Source organism: Gadus macrocephalus, chromosome 12 (assembly GCF_031168955.1).
Source record: "Gadus macrocephalus chromosome 12, ASM3116895v1".
Taxonomy (NCBI): domain Eukaryota; kingdom Metazoa; phylum Chordata; class Actinopteri; order Gadiformes; family Gadidae; genus Gadus; species Gadus macrocephalus.
Genome location: NC_082393.1, coordinates 25,643,889 through 25,658,888, shown reverse-complemented (window position 1 = coordinate 25,658,888; position 15,000 = coordinate 25,643,889). Strand labels below are relative to the sequence as shown.

The 15,000-nt window shown below is 43.7% G+C and overlaps 2 protein-coding genes across 2 annotated transcripts in view; both read left to right on the top strand.

The window, feature by feature from the left end:
- gpc1a (glypican 1a) overlaps nt 1–2,653 on the top strand; it is a 28,536-nt gene extending 25,883 nt beyond the window's left edge. The window contains 1 exon segment of the mRNA XM_060067610.1: nt 491–2,653. Within this exon segment, the coding sequence (XP_059923593.1) occupies nt 491–666 (176 nt within the window). The 3' untranslated portion in view covers nt 667–2,653.
- Nucleotides 2,654–3,355: 702 nt separating this feature from the next.
- The window catches only part of LOC132468582 (ephrin type-B receptor 1-like), a 44,709-nt gene continuing 33,064 nt past the window's right edge, over nt 3,356–15,000 (top strand). Inside the window, 1 exon segment of the mRNA XM_060066306.1 lies at nt 3,356–3,687. Coding sequence (XP_059922289.1) covers nt 3,615–3,687 — 73 coding nt within the window. The 5' untranslated portion in view covers nt 3,356–3,614.

The window sequence follows — 15,000 nt, the reverse complement described above, 5'->3', positions numbered from 1 at the left end:
AAGGGGATTCACGTCCACACTCCATCTGTGATATTGGTGAAATGATATTATTCAAGTTCTGCAAATGAGACATTGGGAACGGCACTTTATACCAAACAAATGCTCCGTATTTATACGCCAAAATGATCTCCCCAACACGATAAATGAAGTCAGCTGCTCGGTATGCAGGGCCAAATGTGCCTTCACCGGCTGTCAAAAGATTGTCTATTAGAGCAGGATGCCCATAACTGAGGGTATGAATCAACGTTAAATCATTTTCTATTACACGCAGCACAGATGTTACTCTATCGTATGATAATTAACGAATCAAACACATTTTCACTCGATTGTATGCTAATGTAGCCTATGTCTGCATCCATGCTCAAAACGGAACAACAAAATATGATTAGTTGTATATTATCAAGCAAAAAATATAAAAGATGGCACATTTTCATGACATTTTCTATACTTTCTATACTTCTATACTCTTTATTTGTACGTGATGACTCAGGTGATGACATCAGCGGTTCCGGCAGTGGGATGTGCCAGACGGGGCACTGTGCCCGGAGCCGGCCGGGCGGCTACCCCCCCGATAACAACCGGGTGCGAGCCGGCACTGAACCCCAGAGCCGCCTCTACAGAATCCTAATCCTCTTCCCATTGGCTGTGCTGCTGCTTCTGCGATGATGGACGGATGTCGCCTCCTTTAAGACTGAGTTCCAGGACTACGGTGGAACCGTGGGGAGGACCTTTTGGAAATGGACCAGGAATTATGCAGACCTTTGCCCCTTCCAGAAGAAAAGGGGAAAAGGAAGGATGAACTCATTTCTGTTCTTATCGTAGAACATGACAAAACCCCCTTTTCTTTGTCATTGTATGTGTCTGTGTTTGGTGAGATTCAGTAACGTTGAGCTGGTCTTTTGCTTCTGCTGTCTCTTAACATTGTTTAAAAAAGGATTGAGATGAAAGAGAAGAACAGGAGGAATAAAACTAAGGTTTGTAAAGTGATCACAGACTATAGTAATGATGTGAAGAGTATCATGTGTGATGGTTGGATTTACCTTGCCTGATGTAATGATGATAACATTGAACACTGATAGTGATGCTCGGTCATTCTAACAAAAGAGCTCTGGATTTAACATAACTGTGTTCTCTTTGGTTACATGGCCGGGAAGCTGTAATTCCGAAAAAAGAAAAGAAACCTTCCCCTACTTATCCAATGTTTCTCTTTTGAGATTTGATGAAGAGACCCTTTCTGATCAATACAACCAAGGGCACAACAGCACCAATGTGAACTGAATGTTGCAGACTTGGTTCTTCCTGCAAAAATGATGTTTCCGTGGAGCCGATGCATGAGCCTGTCCTGGATTGTGTGATAAACACGACCATCAACTATGTGCTACCATCGGAAAATTTGAACCGCTACAGCTGCCTTTTATTCTGGCTATCTGTTGGAGAGTTTGATTTCACCTGATTCATTCTGTGTACAATACATACAATGATGTTTTTTAATGTTGGCATTGTAAGCTCTGAGCTTTTGTGTAGATGAGTAAAACGTTTCGCGTATTGGTGTACCCTGAGTGGGATTCCTTTGAGAAATCACACTTTTCTGTACACAGGTGACTTCTGGCTAATGGTATTTGGACACATGTCCCACATGAGAATGTATCTGAGATATTGCTGTCAAATTGCCCTGACTTTGGCCTTTCTTTGACACAACTGAATGGTGACGACATTATTCAAAGCTCTTATTACTGCAAATTTGCAATTTGATCAAATCAAACTGCAACTCTGCAAACGAAACCTGCACAGGATTTCAGATTTGACACCTAAAAGCAGGGATTTTTTCGTTAAATTAGGAACCTGTTTCATTGGATGAGGACCAGCAATTTCAAACCAAAACCGAAACCATTTGAAATATTACACTTTTATACATTTCTCTCTTTGAACTATACTATGCTGGAAAATACATGCGCACAGCCATGCTTGAGACAATGCACAACATTTCAAGGAGCATGGAAAATCTGTCACATTCACATTTTATAAGAAGGAATTCAGGGTTTTACATAAACAATTAACCTTACTTTGCACTTCCAGGTAAACGTTAAGCTCTTTATATCCACACTCAAATATCCAGCCCCAAATATAAATGCTTTAAAAGGGGCCACACGCGGTTTCATCGATAAAGTTGGTGTTTAAACAATTAGGCATAACCAATAACACAGTTCATGTATTAATAGCTCTTCTTTAGCGTTTCGATTTCAGCACATCTGCATGCAGGGCCTGTTATGTTCTTACTCCATTTGTTCATTGTTCTTTTATTTCAAGTCTAATTAAGGTTTAAATTGGTAAGGAGGTTCCAGTAGAACAATAGCGATGTTTATAAGACAGACCTGACCTTGATTCTACATTGACTGTCCCCACCTGTCCTACCACCACAGTGTTGCCTGGCAAACGTGAGGCCTTCAACACCACGATATACCTGTGAGGTCCACCGGACCACAGTGGGCTGGCTCTAGGGTGATCATGCACACACGCACATGCACGCACACAGACACACGCACATACACACTCACTGCTGATGGAAATGTAGATACATTCACTCTCATATCTGTTTGTTTCTTGCCTGTCATGTCTTTAAAGATGTTGATAATAATAAAAATGGCTATTTGTGTCCAGTGGAATAACTACATGTGATTATCATCGACATTGGTTTCTCAAGGGATTTCAAGCATGACTTGATTGATATAGCATTCATTGGGATTATGTGGAGTTTATTCAATGGCTAACTGTAACATAAAATCACTAACCTCTTCACAGATACAATTATTTAAATCAAAGGGAAGGGTTGTGTTTTTGGTATCGTCAGGAGTAATTTTTGTAAATTGAGACCAAAACCAAACACACAAATCCGTATAACAGAGTATGCGGAATATACAACACTGATAGAACCGAAAGATCTACCCATCTACTCAGCTGAAAACACACAGACTGCCCAGCGGAACTCTTCAATGTATTGTATGAAATATTTGAATAAAAGGTACGGATAAAAATAGATCTCTGTCTTGAATAAAAATGTGCTTATTGTATCACGTATAGTACGTGTAGTAGATAAACCAGCATCTGGAAACATTGGTTTGCACTTAGACAGTGAGGGATTCTATAATGTCTACCGCTAGATGTCACTGTTAACCCACATTCAGCATGCGGGAGAGCCCTGACCATTCGGCGTTCTGTTTGGGTCAGGTGGAAAGGGATGGCTGATTGGTTTCGGATCTGCCGTACTGTCTCCTGATTGGACTAAAGGTGTGAAAGAAGGGAATATGTGAAAATGCATCTCTATTCAAGTAAGTCTCTCTCTCTCTCTCTCTCTCTCTCTCTCTCTCTCTCTCTCTCTCTCTCTCTCTCTCTCTCTCTCTCTCTCTCTCTCCCCGTCTCCTATCCCACGGCACAATCCTCCACCGCATGCTTCAGTTCAGTCCCTTCTGAGTCGCCGGTGCGGTAGTTGCTTTCTTGAGACGCGGATTGAGATGTGACTTCAAACGGTGGAATACGACGTCGTTCCATCCTAGCTTCGAGTTTTTTTTCCCCCCACCAATTTTCTTACGAGGATACTTGAAGTGGAGAAGCGGGAGATGGCTGTCGCCTCGCCCGCCACCTGGGCTGCGGTGGCACTGTGCTTGATGTCTACAGCGTATGCGGTGGAAGGTAGGCGAGGGGGTGGCTCAGGAGGTAGACTGGGTTGACTTGTAAACGGAAGGTTGATAGTTCGATCCCCGGCTCCTCCTACCTGAGTGTCGAGGTATCCCCGGGCAAGACACCTCACCTTGACTGCTCCCGAAGAGCGGGCTGTCTCCTTGTATGGGGTAGTCCCCGCCGTCGGTGTGTGGTTGTATGTATGCATCATTGGTTGAATGTTGGATACAATTGTAAAGAGCTTTGAGGGGCTACTGGTGAGAAAAGCGCTCTAAAAATGTATTAATATATGGACGGCTATACGTGGATCTCCAGACGAAACATTGGCTCTCATCTCAACAAGGCTTAACAATTGCTGCCTTAGCACTATACATTTAAAGTAGACTTTGTATCATTCTCTGTATCTCCCTCTTGACTTGGTGTCTCTGTAGGCAGTGGCCCCCGCCCAAACAGGCCACATTTTTTGTGGGAAATTTGAACCTGAATTATCGTCAACATTTTGGAAAAACGCTGATCGCAATATAAACCATCAATCTTCTTTCTTGTTAAATAGGCAAATCATCAAGCCTCTAAAAGTCAAATTGCATTAGTGCTCAGATATGTTTCCCACGTTTCATGGAGAAGAAACATCAAAAACGTTAAATTCAACTGCATGGTGTCACTCCGAAAGCCACATTGCTTTGCAATACGATTACCTCAATGGAGATGCACGCTTACACCTCCCATGTCCCCGGAGTGCTAAAGTGGATCATAATTATAGCTCACAGGTGTTCAGTCTCTCCGTGCGCTCCCTTGCTTGCCGCTCCCTCGGGTTTGAGCGATGCATTAGCCTCCGCTGGGTTTCAATGGGGCGCGTAATGCCAAGCAGCAGCAGCACCATGCGTCACGCACACCAGACTGCCTTGAGAAGCAGCGTTATTTGATGGATTTGATAGCACGCGTGTTCGAGAGACGAGGAAGAGATTGTCACAACACCATTTTAAAACTACATCCACTACTGCAATATATGTTGACAATGCAAACATATAGAAGTAAATGGTCTGCTAGTCCAAGATTGATTGATGAATATAATTGAATCTCTACAACCATGTTGACACCCTGCCACACGTTCTAGAACATGGCTCTGGGATCAAGATGTTTATCCCGCACATCACATGGCACGTGGGACAAGTGTCAAGGTGTATTTGTGCGCGTCTGTGTGCGTGTGCTTGTGAGGTATTACCTGTCACACCCTTTTATATAAATGCAGATTTTACATTATACAGAACACAAATGCATACACATGAGTTTGCCCAGACAGACACACACACACACACACACACACACACACACACACACACACACACACACACACACACACACACACACACACACACACACACACACACACACACACACACACACACACACACATGCCTTAAGCCATGTCAGCTGATGTTTAAAACATGTCGTTTCTATATTCATACAATGAGAGGTTTTCAATGTGACAGAGATGAGCTGGGGAAAGGCAGGAGAAGGCCCCAACCATCTCCACTGTAGTCCTTCACCTTCAAACCCTCTGCTCCTCTCCTCTTCCTCCTCAGAGCTGCCACCCTCACTATGCAATATTCATCACTGTCTGCAACACACTCACTTTCTGTTCTTAGAGTTTGGTGTTTGGTTTGTTAGATGTGTGCTTCCCGCTAAGGGACAAAGACACTGAGGGTCGTGTTTATTACTCCTGAGTTTTGATTGCTTCATTTATTTTTAGAATATCTATACATGTTGTTTTTGTTGAATGCTGCAAGGAGTCTGCTGAATGAAATGCAGAGGTTTTCATGTAGACAGAGTTCAGGGGTGACTTTTTGGCACGCATCGGTTTCTAAGGCAGAGTTTCCTCCTTTCATATGGGAAGGAAGACAGGATCACTTTGGATCAATGCAGAGGCAGGTCTATCTGGATTACAGCAAAACTTTTGACGGTTGAGCAAACAAGCTTGGAAGAATGCTCCACTCTGTGATGTTGTCTCTGGGCTTGGAACGTTCCCAAGCGAACTTTCTTGAATCAATCAAGTACGTCTTCAGCTTGCAAATGCTTGTAAGTGCAAAAACATTTCTTCCAGGCTTCGACAACTGTGTTTTTCTAGACCTTCATTACTGCCATTTATCTGCTATCATAGCAATGTTGCATGTCTTCCATTGCTGCCATGGTCAATAAATCTTTAAATCGATTAGACTTTACTGCCAGGCTGAGCTTTACAAAAGAGTTTGCTGCATAAGATTGGTTGGTCACACCCTCTTGCATATGCCCTGACTATTGAAGGGCTTCCACAGATTTATTTGCTTTTCCCAACTCATGAGCGTCTGTCTACTGTATACAGATGGCTTTGGCTTGAAATCTTCTGTCCGCAATATTGATTCACTTTTTCAAAATACTAGGCTAGACAGTAACTTCCAGTGCCCTTTTGTTTGTGACGCATCCTCTGTCTGTGACGATTGTGTTGAACCTCATTGTGTTATTTTCAGATTTCAAAACAGTCATATTGCCTTAATTATGAGTAATATTATATTCAATATTATTCAATATTCAACCCAAGCCTCCTTCCAAAAAAAGAGTTAAAGGCATCAGTTCACCAAGAGGCAACATTATGTTATATAATGTGTTATACTTTAATATCATATATTACAGTATAAAGTAGTTTTTTCTTTTATATAACAATATCATATCATAATATCTATATTTAATAGTACATGCTGGATATTGTGATATGGGTTTTTGTTCTTATTTTGCTCATGTCCTGTGGGTAGCTGTTGTATGAGCTACCGTTTCTTTTTCATAGGTGAGCCTGCTTCCGGGTGTCTTATAGCTAAGCATATGATTGAGCATAATGGTCCATTATTCATTAGCTGGTTGGAGCGGGCAGCGGGCCAGAGCCTGCAGGGTGCTGCTGTGGGCATATGGCCTCACAGATAGCCATGCAGGAGGGCTTTGTCTGCCTTCCAGGAAAACAGGCAGGGTGAGAACACACACACACACACACACACACACACACACACACACACACACACACACACACACACACACACACACACACACACACACACACACACACACACACAATACGTGAACACACATGAACGCGCACACACCCGTGAACACACATGAACGCACACACACCCGTGAATACACACACACATGTGAACACAAACACACACACTCACACACACAAATACGTGAACACACATGAACACACACGCACACATACACACACACACACACACACACACACATACAAACACGCACACACACACACACCTGAACACAAACACGCACACACAAAGACTCACACACACACACACACACGTGAACATACACACACACACACACACACACACACACACACACACACACACACACACACACACACACACACACACACACACACACACACACATAAACAAACAGACTCACACACTCTGGCACACACAGCCACTGTGTGTTGTATGAATGGATCGTTTTGCAAACACATATAAACTCGTTTATGAGCATAAAGCCACACATTAAACACACACACACACTGTCAAGTACAACTGGAAAAAGGCTTAGCTCTTAAGAATGAAATGTATGGATTTTCGTGTCAATAAATGTCTGGTCTCTCCCGACTAGTCAGTGCTTTATTAGGTGTCAGAAAGCTTATAAAACGACCTTGGCAATCCATTGAAAAACATTAAGCAGTATTGAAAATGAAATAGCTCAAACCCACTGCAATTTTGTTTGGGAGATTTTAATCCCTTCCTTGGTATTGTTTCAAATGTGATAAATTATCCAAAAACACAAATTATTAGTATGATTTAATCAGAATTCTGTATTCTATTAATTCAGCCACTTTTGCCCCCGGAATGATTTCAGTTTAATATTCTTCCAAATATATAAGTGTCTCTCAGCTTCTCAAATGACCAGCATGCTTCCTCTTCTTTCTGCTCCATCACAAATCCTTGATGGGAGTCTTCTGATCATCTGGCCGATGCAGGGTGATACAACTCAGCTCATCCCTTGTATGCATGGGAAGTTATAAGGGAAGTTAACCAATGTTTTGCACCAAACCACCCATTTGTCAGAAGGGTTTGTCCGAGTGTTGCGACACCACGGCTGTGTGCTGTGATGGGGTACCGTAACGTATGTGGGGGTGAGCCAGAGGGGGCAGGATGCTGCTGTTTGGCTGCAGTCCTGAGGGTGGGATCACTGAGAGAGAGGGCACATCGCTAAGACAGACGGGTGAAACTACAGTGTGTGTGTGTGTGTGTGTGTGTGTGTGTGTGTGTGTGTGTGTGTGTGTGTGTGTGTGTGTGTGTGTGTGTGTGTGTGTGTTGCTATGTGGGTCGCGAAAGTCAAGTGACTGAGACAGTGTCTAGTCAGCCACATTGCTCCGCCTCGATGGACAAACATGCACACAGACACACACACACAGACACACACACAGACACACACACAGACACACAAACAGACACGGACACAGGCAAGTGCACACAGACACACACACAGACACACACACAGACACACACAAACAGACACGGACACAGGCAAGTGCACACAGACACACACACACAGACACACACACACACACACAGACACACACACAGACACACAAACAGACACGGACACAGGCAAGTGCACACAGACACACACACACACAGACACACAGACACACACACAGACACACACACAGACACACACAAACAGACACGGACACAGGCAAGTGCACACAGACACACACACACACAGACACACAGACACACACACAGACACACACACAGACACACACAAACAGACACGGACACAGGCAAGTGCACACAGACACACACACACTCTCAGAAACACAAACCGACAGGGCACCGAAGATGACGAGTGCTCTGCCATCAAAGGGACGGCGACCGCTCGGTTCGGTTTGGGGGGGTGTGTGTGTGATCGAGGGGAGGGTGGGCAGAACAGTCACGGAGGAAAACACTGAAGAAAAGGAGCCGGAAGAAAGGTGTCAGACAAGTTGCATACATAATTGTCTTATTTTTACTGGCACCGATGCAACCTAGAAAAAAATTCATGCACAGAACAAACAATCCCAAACGCAAGCATTTTGGTTGAAGTATTGAGCCCTGTATTCACGTGCTTAGCTTATATCATTGCTCTTTCAGGAAAAACAAACGGTATGAAATCACGAATGTTAACCTTGATTACTGACAATTGAGAACATTTGACACGCACCCAAGACCACAAACATTATGCATACTCACATAGTGGAAATGCAACGTGATCTCCAACCTAAACTACAGAATACATTGTTTGTATAGGCCGTCCAAAACGACCCATGTGAATGAATTTTCCCTCTATCAACTGTTCGAAGAAACAGCCGTGCTTCAAAGTTCTGTTTGCCGAAACATAGATGACAATTGTTATATTCTCAGCGGAAAAAGCAACAATTTAAGATAGTTGTGGCATACCATTTTTTTTTGAATATTTAAATAATGATAATATAAAATATAGCAATAATTGTGTTTTATTTTCGTTATCTTCACTCATTGAATGTATATGATGTTGAGTTAGTTAGTTAATGCAAGGTTTTCTATTATTGCCATGGTGATTCATATAGACCCTGCTGTCCCTGAAACCGCACAGCCTGTATGTGGTTTGAATCATTGTTTCTGCCTTGTGTAACGTTCGTCATCTGACCTGCCATCATCATGACATCAGTTATGTAACTGATGATGTTCTTTCAATAATAACGTTGATTTTGGAGTGACGCAGGGATGACATTTTATCTTCTTTTGGGACATATTCATAATCTTTTATTCTGCCAAAAGATCCATTCCAAAGGTAAATTGTAATCTTCTCCTCCCAAAGCCCAGACTCTCCATCCCTGATTGGTACACCTCACTGGTTGTATCTTGGATGTACGCAACAATCACCAAAGGCACTTTAGAATGTGGTAGGGCCATACACATGGCCTTTCCTTGAACTCTTTATTGAACTCTTTGAGTAACTGATAACGCCAACAGATCAAATTTGTTTGTGGCACTGGAGCCGCAATACGGATGTGAATGTAAGGCTTAACTCCTAGCAGGGATCACGAGAGGATGACAGACTAGTCTGAATAATAGAACACATTGGTCCGATTTTGGCTTCCATAATTGGCTGCTGTTTTCCAGATTAGATCGAGACAAAGACATGCCAAGACACATGCAAGGCTAGCATCTGTTTCGACCACCATGTACATGACTCTGGGTTTTCAGTTTCGTACAAGGGACATAACACTTTCAGTAGGCGACCCTTTTAAAGCGAGCTGTATCATGACGTGTATGTGTCCATTTGATGAACATTGTCTTAGCCAGAGGTTCACCTCTGTGGTAGAGGATATTTCTTCAGAAAGATAACCTCAACCGATTCACGCTGATAGTTTTCAGTGTCAGTTTCAGTGAATCATAGCAGCTGATGGCAGTTTCGTAGCATACTTGCTGTTTCAGTTCTGTGCGACTTGTTTTTGCTGCAGTGACTCCAGTAAAATCTAGGCCAAAAGATGTCTGATACTAGCTAGACTATTTGACCCACATCTCTTTAAAGGAGCTTTGAATACTTCAGCAATAAGTGAAAATTATTCAGCGTGAACTTGAATCATTTATTTTGTTGCGTAATTCAGTTGTCATTGATTCATTACAGCCTGCATTGAAAGTGTGCATCCTACATGCTCCTCCAACAAAATGTTCTCTTTGTCACTTACACACGATCCCGTTAGAGCCTAAGTCCGATTTTGGTAACATATTATAGTACCATCCAGTCATATCTTGAAGTAGACTAGTGGCCCTTCACCTTTTCCTTAAATAAGCAAACCCCTGTGTCTCGTCAGGCCAGTTTCCCAGCCTGTGTCTGCCACCGTAGCAGTCCCACATTAAATGCCTCGTAGCAAACACTCTTTTGAAAAAACATACAACACAAGCAAACAGATATACCTCCTTTTCAGTCAGGAGATACTGCAGGAACATCCTGCTGACGTTTGCTTCCCAGCAGCACTAGGGGAAGGAGACTACTTAATGGCGGCATGGCGAAGAGAGGCTGGTGCTGGGAACAGAGCTGAAATTCAGGGCCAGCTGAAATGCTGTTCTTAACCACACCTATGCTTTAACCGTACACCTCTCTGTGCATTTAGTCTTGCAATAAGCAACGACTACTTTGTTTGTACGCAATATAATGTCCACAGACAATTTTAATAATTTTGTAAAACAATGTGCCCCTTCATTTATATGTCGAGACATTGCTGAGTTTATGTTAAAAAACATATCCATCCACATTTTTACCACAATCACAGCGTAGCTTGTGCATCTATACTTCCCCTGGTTAAACCACGTCTGTTGTCGGTTGTCTCATAACGGTCCACGGGTGTGAGAGACAGGAGGTTGCATGTGAGCAGCAGAGTCAGCCAGGGGCTTTGTTGAGGTGTGAAAACGAAGAGTTTGTCTCTGAGGGTTTTGTGTGTGCGGTTTGGGCTGTGCACTTGTGTGTGTGTGTTTGTGTGTGCACATGTCTTTAGAGACAGGAGACGCCAATTTATTGTTCGCCTCCGTCCAGAAAACAAGTCTTTCTCACTCCTTAGTTCTAAAGATAGAGGAGCCAGTGTTTGTTTTGTTTTCTAATATTGTCAGACCCGCACTCCAAGAGGGAGTACGTTGTCATTTTTTATTTCATTTCAGGAACTTCAAGTCCCTCAGGTCTGGAGACACCATATGTTGCATTTTATTAATAGTGACATACGCCCCCCAATGCAAGACCATTCTTCTTCCAAAAATCCACGCAATGTATCAGGTTTCTTGTGAGACAATATCCTGAAATAGTGTAATGGTTCTCTGTTTGAAAAATAAATAGCGTGTGTGTGTGTGTGTGTGTGTGTGTGTGTGTGTGTGTGTGTGTGTGTGTGTGTGTGTGTGTGTGTGTGTGTGTGTGTGTGTGTGTGTGTGTGTGTGTGTGTGTGTGTGTGTGTGTGTGTGTGTGTGTGTGTGTGTGTGTGTGTGCTTATGTATTAAAAAAAGACTGACACAGTTAAGTGCTGATGTGTGACAGCTTGCTGGTGCTCTTTCGGGGCCCGCCACAACACGTCAACGAGCAGGAGGGAACACACTGCCTCGCCGCTTGTTCCCGTTCAGATGGAGGAGGTCTTTAACTAAAACCTCTTCTACAAAATATGTTCAGTCTCTCAGGTTGTTGCCACTGTTGTAGAATGTAGATAACACAACCCATGTTTTTTTTGAAGCTGGGTACTACTTTTGGCCATAATTAGAAGTGCAATATTACAAATAGTATTCCATATTTAGTTAATTGTATTAATGAGCATGTATGGGTTAAGCGTTTCGCTCAGGATGCAGACAGATCAACCCAGTTTCAAGCGATTTCGTGGTCATGCTCACTATATTAATCGATGGAATCAAAGCACGATTGTCCGACTTTTCTCTTGCTACGCAGAACGAAATGTAAAACCGTGCATTTTGTATGGGAGCGTTTCTCTGACTTTTTCGTGATAAACAGAACGACATTCAATAACCTTCATAACCTTACAGTGGTTTCTGTCCACCTTAACTCACTCACATCTATATCGATAGTGTATCCCCGAAACGGGCTGGTCATGAGGCCATCCTCAACTCCTGGTGTAATCCTAGTTGCATGGTTGAGTCTGCTTTTTTGTGCTGATACAAAGTGTGTGTGCAGAGCGCTGAGTGGGCTGGTTCCAGGCACCATGGTCAGCCCTCTCTTCAGCCCTTTATTGTTTTAGCATGGGGGTGTCTGAATTGCTGAATACGTTCTCCTAAGCTAGCATCAGCCTGTTGTGAGTTTACTCTGGATAAATCCTCAACTCTTAAGTAAAAGTCAAAAGTCACAAAGTTAGGTTTCTCACTTGATTGCATGTTGGAATAAGGTGATTTTCAGAAACTAGAGCATGACTAACTCGAACTGACACATAATCCATCAGAGTTATGCACACTTTCACGATTATCACCGATTTCCTTGACTTCTAAAACTGCTTAAATTGGATTCAAATACTCGTTCTGAAGGGTAATTGAGGTCGGCCAACATTTATCGTGCACTTGCAGTTTCTCACTGCGCCATGAGTGCTCCATTTTTAGCATATGTTGCTGTGGTGGGACTCAAATTCCCCATGTTAGACAGTTTGTGCTGAACTCCATACATGCTCTGTGGGAGCAGACTGCACTGTGTGTGTGTGTGTGTGTGTGTGTGTGTGTGTGTGTGTGTGTGTGTGTGTGTGTGTGTGTGTGTGTGTGTGTGTGTGTGTGTGTGTGTGTGTGTGTGTGTGTGTGTGTGTGTGTGTGTGTACAAGTGCATGCGTGTGTGTGTGTGCGTGCGTGGGGTGAACCTATGCACATATGTATGATCTGATATGTGTGTCTTTGCTGCTTTGTGAATTGTGCTGCCGACTGTGTTTTGCATTTTGTGATGCTATGCAGTGCTGCTCCAATAGCTGATTGGTCGACAACTGTCTCTGCAGGAGGTATGGTGTTGAAAAGAGAATGTGTGTGTGTGTGTGTGTGTGTGTGTGTGTGTGTGTGTGTGTGTGTGTGTGTGTGTGTGTGTGTGTGTGTGTGTGTGTGTGTGTGTGTGTGTGTGTGTGTGTGTGTGTGTGTGTGTGTGTGTGTGCGCCAATGTGGAAACCGACTTGGGTTTCCATGCCAATACCCTCTTAACCACCTGCAGTGTGACACCTAATTCTTTCCTTCTTTCTTTCACAAAGCTTTACACAGATGTATTGACCAGCCGCCATAGCACAGGCACTTTAACAATGACACACACACACACACACACACACACACACACACACACACACACACACACACACACACACACACACACACACACACACACACTTAACAGATCCAAACTAAATTGCATTCTGTGAAGGGTAGACCAATCTGTAGGGAAAACGCTCAGCCAATTAAAACTATGAACCTACCTTGCTTATCAGTCAACTACATGCACAGGATTCTCATGCACAGGCTGATTCTCTAACACACACACACACACACTCACACACACTCACACACACACTTGCATGTAACCATAAGACAGGTCCTAAATCAGTATCTGGGATAGAAATAGCCTTATGGGTCCCATGGGGCCAACAATGGTCCCCCTAACTGCCCCTTTGACTGCTCCAATATGGAATAGATGTACCTGCTGTTTTCTGCTCCTTAATGGGGAATTGGTTCCGTTCAGCTGCTAGTAATGATTCTCAGCGGTGCGTGCAGGTAGAGGGGAGAGAGCACCACAGCTCTGCACTCTCCCATATGTCAAAGATAATCAGGCTGATTGGTGAACACACGTTATCTCACGTGGGATGGGGAGGGGGAGACGGTAGGGCCTGTTGACATCGTCACCCCACCTTCTCCAGTCGCTGCATGCTAATGAGGACGAGTAGGTCTGTGCTGATAAGATGGTGTACTCCTTTGTATTGAATGCACCGCTCCTGACTGGAGTAATTGGTGGAGATATGAGGCATCAAATTAGTATTCTCGTTATTATTCTCATTGATTTCACAGCTCAGTCCTGCTGCCCACATATCTGATAATTACATTTTGGATATGTTATGCCTTCGATGTGTATTTTTTTTGTCGCAGTGCCACTCACATTTGACTTGATGTTTGTCACGTTCCTCGAGCGATGCAATGTTCCATAATTTTGTGGGTGCGTTGCGTTGTTTATTTTTTTCCCCAAAAAAGTATTTATTTTATTTTTTTAATTGTGATTCTGGTTTTGGAATCTGGACTCAGGGTTGTCTCCTGAACCGCCTGAACCGCACAACAAATGTCTTTTCAATCGACACATCATGCAATGTTGATTGCATATTGTGTCACACACACGAAAAATGTAATCAGACATCCTCCAGGAATAGCCTGTGAGTCATGCTCACCCCAGGGACCCGGGCGGTGTCTGAGGTTTGGCCGTAATGAGGGCCTTCCTGTCACCTGAAACGAGAACCCAAGGTGAAGGGGGAGGAAAGAAGGAGAACGAGGAACGCCACTAAAGTATGTGACGTGCGTGAGGGGGGAGGGACGTGTGATGAGGAGGAGGAGGAGGAGGAGGAGGAGGGATAATGAGAGACGGGCCGATGGTAATGAGAGCGTGCAGCAGGATGAGAGTGTTGAGTATCAAGGGGGTTGTTCGCCCGCCGCTGGCTGCTGGTGGGATGTTCTCCTCTTCCCGTGTTGTCCTACAGAGGAGCGGGCGGCATCGGGGTCGGCGCTGTCCCTGGCTCAGCCTCGTTTGTATCTCAGCCTTCACAGTCACAGCCAAAGT